Source organism: Quercus robur, chromosome 1 (genome assembly GCF_932294415.1).
Source record: "Quercus robur chromosome 1, dhQueRobu3.1, whole genome shotgun sequence".
Taxonomy (NCBI): domain Eukaryota; kingdom Viridiplantae; phylum Streptophyta; class Magnoliopsida; order Fagales; family Fagaceae; genus Quercus; species Quercus robur.
Genome location: NC_065534.1, coordinates 23,960,005 through 23,968,818, shown reverse-complemented (window position 1 = coordinate 23,968,818; position 8,814 = coordinate 23,960,005). Strand labels below are relative to the sequence as shown.

General features: G+C 35.2%; 1 protein-coding gene across 2 annotated transcripts; it reads right to left on the bottom strand.

The window, feature by feature from the left end:
* Positions 1-2,687: 2,687 nt before the first annotated feature.
* Positions 2,688-7,790, bottom strand: LOC126726282 (general transcription factor IIH subunit 2). 2 transcript variants are annotated; one of them, XM_050431510.1, is made up of 5 exons: positions 7,492-7,790; positions 5,726-6,070; positions 4,722-5,183; positions 4,050-4,425; positions 2,688-3,438 (listed from the first exon to the last, which is right to left on the bottom strand). In XM_050431510.1, the coding sequence occupies exons 2-5, from the start codon at positions 6,008-6,010 to the stop codon at positions 3,290-3,292; spliced, it is 1,272 nt and encodes a 423-aa protein (XP_050287467.1). In that variant the 5' UTR covers positions 6,011-6,070; positions 7,492-7,790; the 3' UTR covers positions 2,688-3,289. The 2 variants fall into 2 exon arrangements, with proteins under 2 accessions (XP_050287467.1, XP_050287476.1); XM_050431519.1 differs by having other exon boundaries at positions 5,726-6,056.
* Positions 7,791-8,814: the final 1,024 nt, after the last annotated feature.

Sequence of the window (8,814 nt, the reverse complement as noted above, 5' to 3'; positions counted from 1 at the left end):
AGATATGAGTTTGGGTGGTGTTATTGTAATTAGATGCAACTTTGTGGGGCTCAAGTTAGTGACTTGTCTAATTTGAAGTCATTACCGTTGCTTTCTCTTTCTTCCTTGGTATTACCTCCAACCTTCACATAACTCTCTTAACTACAGGCACCCAACTCTATCTGTGCTTTTTCTCTTCTCAGCCATTACAACTCCGACAACCTCCTTTACTTATCTCACCCACCTCTATAAACCTAAAATAAATTTCTTCCATTTGATTACTTTCTCTTCCACCAACTTGTCAAAATTTTGAGTTAAAGAGTGAGAGACAGCTGAGATTTGGAACTAAACAAGAAGTTGTGAGAGGAGCTTTGTAGCAGCACAGAAAGTCTTGTTTTGTAGCTGAGCAGAGAGATGAGAGGAATCTGGCGTGAGGTGAGCTCCAGAGAAGTGTTATATTTTGATTTATCAAAGGGTAAAATTGGGTTCTAAATAAAATATTGGGGCAATTTGGTAATTGAACACAACTTCCAACGGTAATATTTATAAAATGCGCATTGGCTTTTACAAAAGGCTCTGAAGAGCTCTCTTGTGTTAAAATGAACTTTCTTCACATTTCAAAACACAGCTGCTTTTAAAACTTTACCAAATGAAAATATATATATATTTTTTTTTGGTTTCAAAAAGCGCTTTTTGCCAGAGAAAAGTGCAAACAAACGGGCACATAGTAGAGATAGAGTTTTGAGATATAGGATATGGGTTTGAGTGATGATTTCAGATGATTTTGAGTTTTGAGTTAAGAGCAAATCAAACACCAATCACCTTAAACTAATAATGATAACCAGCTTATCTTCCCTTGCTTCTTTCCCATCAAATGGATGATCTCGTGTGCCATGATAGTGTTATCTTGGATGATGCTGCCAAAGACGAAAGTCCTGTTCATGCCATGGAGACGGGAGTTTTAGGGGGGAATAATCTTGAGTTTGTTGATTAAGTAGTTTTGATTTGTAATGCCATCTGTCACCATTCCAAAGCAATAGCATGCGAGTGTGGAATCTTGCCTATGAATTGCGCAAAGATTTAAGTTAACTAATCATTTTTATAAATATTAGTCAACTTATATTTGAATTATTCATAGTGTTTAGAATCTAAAAGTAAGCACATTTTTTTAAACAAAGTGTCTTCTATATAATTATCAAAATTTTCATATAAATATATATAAAGATAATTCATTCTCAAGATAAAAGCAAAAGGAATCTGGTAAAGTCTAAAAGCTAAAGTATGCACTTCTTAACAAAAACAAAGCATTCATCCAAAATAGTTCAAACTAATGCATAAAAAAGCAAAATCAAAATACAAATGTATGCGTCATTCAAATTTAAAAGTAATTCAAAAAGCCAATAATGACTTTTAGGATCACAAGAAAATTAAAGACAAAGATAAAGAAGTCAACAAGACAATCAATGACAATGGAAACTAAAAAGAGTGTTTCGAAAATGTTTTAACTTTTATAAAGTAGTATATTTCTCCATAAAAGAAAATGCACCACCATATTTCTCCATAAAATCTCTTGTAGCCTTTATTCTTCTTCTCTCTCTCATCTTTTTGTAACCTTCAATTCTAGGTAGCTCCAAGCTTACATTCCAAAGTTCAATAATAATATTGTAAATTCAAATAAATGGAAGATATAAACAGTGAAGAACACACCCAGCAGGGCCTGCAACACACGACCAACAGAGGGGAGGCAATACCAAGTTTACAAACCATTCCAACCCTCCTTCAATACAAAAATGTTTTCACTACAAAATAGCCTATTATAGAGGGAATTAATAACATTTGTTCCTCTGCCAGAATACATCATTTTTAATTTGTTGCAAAATAACCTCTTGAAAAACACTTTGCCATTAAACATCATCGTTACTATTTATCTTCTATTACTTATAACATGTAGGACATGGTCTTCCATAAAAGTCTTCAGTCTTGTACTTTAAAATATTTTTAATCGTGTAATTCAATAGCACAATTAAAAAAAAAAAAAAATAGTATAAATGGCACAGTAATTTGAGAAATCCTATATACAACTAACAATGAACATTCTAATACCCTAATAAGATTAGATACTTTTTTTCCCAGAGTAGTTCTAAAAATATGGACCACATTTGCATGACAATGAGATGTTGATAAAAGATGTGGAGGCTTTCCAAGCATAGCTCCTCTCTAGAGTGGCAGCCCTCAACCATCTTAATATTCACATTTCACATAACATTTTTAACTTGAATTAATTACAAAACCTTCAGCAACAAGAAAAGAGAGAGCACACAAATTCATTGGATTGCACAAGTCCCTCATGGTCACTGCAAACACACTTCCCTGGGCATTCCAAACATTCCTCTTCTCTAACCCAAGATAGGTCATTTCCTTTTTTATAGAAGAGGAAACACAGGGTATCTAATGAAATCAAACCAATGCTTAAAATGGGGGCATCAACATACCAACATCTTTAAAACAAGCTATGAAAACTTAGAAAATCAAGTTTCATCTACACATTAAACATATAAAATTATAAAGGGTCATCTATGGAGTTTTAAAAGAAAATATTTCTACAGATAGTAAAGAAAGCCATCATATTCGTATCCCCTACCACAAATCATGAAGGATTACTACCAAGCCTCATTCAATTCTTGGGAGACATCAAAGGCAAAGCTGCATTTCAAGGCTGAAAAATCTCTTCACTAAGAACTTATCAATAATATATATAAACTTTTTTCCATAAAAAAAAGTACCACAATTCATATGGAAAAATGACCAACTCTCTTCACTCTCTCTTTTTCACCTAACAAGCATTACTGCATCCCTCTTCAAAGGTTAAATCAAGGCCATACGAGTGTGCCCAAATGGACTGGTAATCTGGATGGTTCTGACAGCATAAACTTTATTGTCTGTGTAGCTTAGAGAACTTACAACCCCCCCAAACCCCCAAGAAAAAAAAAAACTGTTGGCTTGAGAACCAGTATTGAATCACTTCTTTTGGCACCTGGGTGTTGAGATTAAAAAGTCACAGGAACCATCATTCTTCACTAGCAATTGGGGGGGGGAGGGGAGACTTCAAAGCCCTGAAGCTCTCACAACCAAAAACAATTATGCAAGCTACTGTCTGTGTGGGTGGCTTAGAGAACTTACAAACCCCCTCCCCCTCTTCCCAAAAAAAAAAAAAAAGAGTTTTGGCTTGAGAACCAGTATTGAAACACAACTTCTTTTAGCAACTTTTGTGGGGGATGGGGTGGGGGGTATTATTAAGTCACAGGAATCATCATTCTTCAGTAGCAATGGGGGTCTTCGAATGCCTGAAGCTCTCACAACCGGGGCAATTATGCAAGCTCTCATGAATATAGATGTCACAATCGAGGCAGAAGTGCTGTTTGCATTTTGGGCAAGCGACACGAAGGCTAGGTTTGTTTCCTGTGACAAAATCATTTAAAAGGGAAAAAAAGAATCAGCAGGAAAGGCTAGGACATATCTCACATGGACACAAATATAGTACTTACAAAATCATTAGAAAAGAAAAGAATCAAGGGATTCTTAGAACTTCAATGCTGTATCTGACTCTTCTAAGATTTCAGTAGCTTAGATTATATTTGTATCAGCCCTTTTTTTCTCTCATTTACATCATAGTACAATATTGTTCTCATAAGCCGTCATCTTGTCTTAGTTCTAGTTCTATAACGCCACTTGCCTGACCTTGCTGCCCATTTTGTAGCACCAAGCCTAAAGAGACCAGATTTTCTAGACTTACCAGGTCATTCAAGAAACATATATATCATTTATTTTGAAAAATATATCTTCAAGAGACCACAGTCTAGCCCCATTTTCTTCTATCCCTATGCATTACTTTAATAAAATTGAAATCCAAAAAGAGTATAACATGATTCAGCTATATATATATATACTCCTACTACCAAATGCAATTTCAGCATTATCATAAAAGATCAGTTGGCAGGCCAAACTGTGGATTGCCCATGTAATAGATGCATTGAAAAAAAATTTCTTATTCATCCTATGCAACTGCTTACCAGGATTTGGAAGACTTTGTTGGCAGCCAAAACAAGATCTTGGTAATCTGTTATGTGGATCATTCAGAACTGATGAAGACACCTCATCAAATGGTACTATTGGAAAGAGATGATGATATGACCTTGCCAAATGGGGTGAAGAAATAAGTGTCAACCCACATATACGACATTCAGTAGGTAATTCACATACACGTGCTTTGCATCTTGGACAAGTGTAACCCCCTCCAACCTTAGCCTCCTTGTGACACGAACAAATTGCTATAGAACTCTCTGCTGCTCTTTGTGGGAAACCCATCTTTATCAAATTAGCAATGGCAAATTCTGCTATGGCTGGAGGTGGGGGAGCATGTTCCAGTATTAACTCTTTGAAGTGGGACTGCAAAAAACAAGGAAAAAAATAGTTTGTAAAACAAACTTTGAATGATTAAAATGTAGTAGGCAGCACTCCAAACCATTATCCTCATAGCAACTTCACTTTCTTGAATTTCTATTAGACTCAGGTGGATTTAAATGAATATCAGATTTTTGTTTCTTCTAAGTTATCATTTTAATGATTACAGCAATTAGTGCTTCATTTAGAATGCCATTTTGTGCTCAAATGCCTGGAGACAAAAATTTAATTGTTTTAGTTACAATATAGTCTCTAAGCACCCACTAGTTAGTGGACCTCACCTCATCCATGGCAACAGAGTACGAGCCACCAGTTTCTTGGCAGAGATGTTTGCATATAAAAATTTCTGCAGAGAGACCAATGACTGAACACCTCATTTTTGACTTCTTGCATTTCTGGATAGTCTCCAATATATCTCCTGGATCACAAGTACTAAGAGCAGAATATAAGATGAGAACTTCTCGATGACCATATGATGGAATCTGATTTAGATACCCATGAACAAGATCCAGGGCATTCTGTAGGGAGGATTCCCCGGAGCACTCCAGTTTACCCATCAAAGCTTTAACATGGGACTCAGGACTGCCACCAAGATCTGTTAAGCAATGAGCAATTCCATCTTTTATAGTCACAAGACCAAGCTGACTAAGAGGATTCTGGTCAAAGAACTCCCTAATAAAAGCCTCAACATGTTTTGCAACCACAGCCATTCGGCTTGGTCGATAATCCATCTCTGCAGCTGCCTACACGTATAGAGAGAAGGCAAATGAAAAAAATAAAAAATAAAATAAACAATGCAAATTAATCAATCCAAAGAATTGCCAAAACTTTTAAATCCATGCTGTCAAATCTACCCTAGTCATTATTGATAGAAGGTAATTTCCAATTAGAAGCCAGATTTCTGGTGCTTTATCCAGTTCTTTATATGTTGGGCATGCCACAATAACCCATGTAAAAACATATTTTTTGTAGATGCTAAATTAGTTGTAGGTTAAACATATTTTGCCAAACGCACTTTCAAGAAAAAATTTTAGAGTGTCAGAAACATGTAAAGTCTTTTGTATGTTGTATTACCTAGATACAGTCATTAGGCATGGCAGAAGAAATGCCAATTAAGCAAATCTTACAATTTACAATTCAACACTCACCACAAAGATGCAATATTTTGATTTCTCAATCCAGCATATAGTAGTGCGTTGTTCTAGCAGATCATATTAACAAACCATTTGCATAAAATTCAAAAAGGAACTACTACAAGACAGGTATCAAGTGATGATTCCAATACCCTTGAGAGGTCAACAACAATGTAGAGATAGCGAATGAGACCCTTCTGGATCCGAGAAGTAGTTGCCTGGGAGGAGAGAGAGCGAATGCGCCGGCGATACTGTGCATGGTAAAGGGTCTTGTTATCCACGGGGCGGAGAAGCCCAGACTCATCTTCTTGCAGAGACTCCCATGACCTCTCATCCGCATAAGTCCTCTCCCAAGCATCAAGGTCTCCCTCACTTCCTTCGTCGTCATCATCTTCCTCTGTCTCCCCATTCAATCGTCTTCCATTTCCATTGTTCATGTTTCCCTAAGCCAAGGAAGCAATGGGTTCTCAGATTGAGACCAAGCTGCAAGATAAATTCTGTTGATGTGTTAGGACAGAAATTACTTCAGAAATATTTTCACTCAAACAATCAAAAGAGTCCTCAAATATTATTATATTTACTGAAGATTAACAATTAGATATCCATTAAGATAAAAACTTTGGGTTAATTTAACTTTCCTCCCTAAACTATTGGGTCCATCTCAATGCCCTCTCGACTTTAAAATAAATTGAGCAATGTCCCCTGATTCTGTTAAATTAGAAATTTGTTAATGGACAGTTTAAATTTTTTGGGTTCTATGTCCTGACCACATTGATTGTATACAGGCTCTTCAGAACACAAAATTTAAATTAAAAAAAAAAAAAAAAAAAAAAAAAAAAAAAACCAAAGATAAAATAAAATAAAATGTTATGAAAATCACTAGTTGCCAATAGGTATATAATTTTAAAATTAAAAGAGAGAGAGGGAGAGAGAAAAAAGAACAACAACAAACTCTGAATTCAAAGAAGAACAAATTGCTAAACCAAATCCACATCCAATCCATTTAGCAAAAAAAAATCCATAAAAAAAACCCAACTCATCATATTCTTATATAATAAAAATCAACATAAACTCTTATGCACAAATCAAGGGGAAAAAAAAAACCCAAATTAAGCCACACTATCATTGACAAAAAGACATCATTACAGAGAACTATGGAACTTCAATTCTTTTTACTTCAGTTTTCTCAGGAATCAAACATTAATGAGACGAGCCCACCACCAGCAGAAGCAAACAAACAAAAAACAACATCGTGAAGGTTCAAACTATGCCCAATAAGCAAAACATCTCCATCCAATACGATATCAATTCAAGAAAACTCTCTCCAAAGCTTAGGCCCTTCAAAGTCTCTCCTCAAAGAAGCTCAAATGCTTATCCCACGTGTTTACCCGGGTCTAAGAACTCAAAAACAACAACACAAACATTTACTAAATTAACACACACCCAATAATCCAAGGTACCCAAAGATAAAGACTGAACCCGAAATTGCATTTTTTATTTCAATCTATCAATTTGGGTCAATAGGTTAAATAGGGAAAATCTCAATGTCATAGCTTATTCACTATTCACTCCCAACAACTCAAGCCCTCTGATATAGATTCCAACACACCAACATCAGTTTCAACCTTTGCAACATGACTAACATGGCAAAAATCAGACCTTGATGCTCTTTTTTTTCACAATAATCGACGAAGTTTTCAGGATCTGTTGCTAGAAATATAAGATTAATACTAAACAATTAAACATAAACACAATGTCTTAGAGATTGATTAAAGCTATGCATACACCCAGATACAAACATGGTCTAATACGAAACAAGGTGGTCCTGTTCATATATTTAGTTGATCAATAAGCTAATAGAGACGAAATTCGAACCAACAAATCATAGAATAGATTGAACACAATGAATGGGGCTTACGGTTTTCTCAATTGGCAAACGGGTTTTTTTTTTCTTTTTTGCGGCGGCCGAGGCGGCTTGGGATGCCGAGTCGAGGCGGTGGAAAGGCGCAGCGTCGCGACGGTGCTGTGATCAGATTGGATGGAGAGAGAAGAGAAGAGAAGGGGTGGTGGGTTTTTTGTAATCTCAAGACAAGAATGCGTCCGTTGCTTAGAGAGACTGAGTAAAGTACTTGCTTATTGAGTGAGTGAGAGAGAAAGAGTTTTTACTTGAACGATGAGAGAGACTACGAGAGACAGACTTGCAATTCTAAGTACTTTTTTACGGAGGGCAAAACTTAGATAAAGGCAAATTTTGATTAATAGCAGAATTTTTTAGAAAATTTGCAAAATAATACTTGGTCAAACTTATTTAGTTATGTAATACTTTTTTTGAATTCGAGTTTCAAGCATTATATTTGATCAAATTGTTATAATACTTGGAACTTGAGTTTGGTAAACTCGAATTTCACTTGGAACTCGAATTTGTCAACCTTGAGTTCTAAAAAACATGTTACATAACTAAGTTTCACTCGGTACTTTTTTTCCTAAATATTTTTAAAAAATTCAGCTATTTGGCAAAGTATACCCTTAGATACATATGCTTAGGTTTTGTTTGGAATGTGTGCTCAAAAAATAGCTTTTGGCGTTTAAATACTGAAAATTGGAGGCCAGAAAAATGTGTTTGACAGAAGAGTTTTTTAGTTAAGAGTATTTGAATCATGCTTTTATATTTTTATATATATATATATATATATATATTCACAATTTTCAATTCAAGTATTTTGAGAACACATCAAGAGAAGTTTTCAGCTTCTGAATAACAATGTTGTTAGCTAGTTATTTTAAAAATTAGCCACCTGTCTAGTTACTAACTAAGCAAACGAGATTTACCATTTTTTCCTGTTAAAAACCCATTAAGAAAACAAGAGTGATAATCTAATAGAACTCAAAACAAGGAAGATTAAAAAGAGCATTAATAATGAGAGAGCTTCAAAATAAAATTTTCTCAAGCATATGATAATCTACCAGTATAGATAATGAGTGTTTTAACTGAAAGGGTTTGTAAATTCAAGAAAAAAAAAGGTACCAGAGAGGGAGAGATCCCTTTGTAACTGAGCATGGAAGGCTACAAGAGCACATAAAGCAACCTGGGCACTTATGCATTATTGGGTTTTCCTTGCGGAGGGGGACATAGAGAGAAGCGACATAACTTCTAAGAGAACAAAAATGTTGGATTTTTAAAATGGGTAACTATTGAATCGCTCCTAACATATTATATCTAAGTTTGCCCTGTTGCAAATAC

Bases quoted from the DNA above. Each gene is read 5' to 3' on its own strand.
- LOC126726282 (XM_050431510.1), bottom strand. From the start codon at position 6,010: ATGAACAATGGAAATGGAAGACGATTGAATGGGGAGACAGAGGAAGAT. The intron at 5,184-5,725 runs GTATTGGAATCA...CTATACGTGTAG, and splicing joins TTGTTGTTGACCTCTCAAGG to GCAGCTGCAGAGATGGATTA. The intron at 4,426-4,721 runs GTGAGGTCCACT...TGTTTTTTGCAG, and splicing joins ACTCTGTTGCCATGGATGAG to TCCCACTTCAAAGAGTTAAT.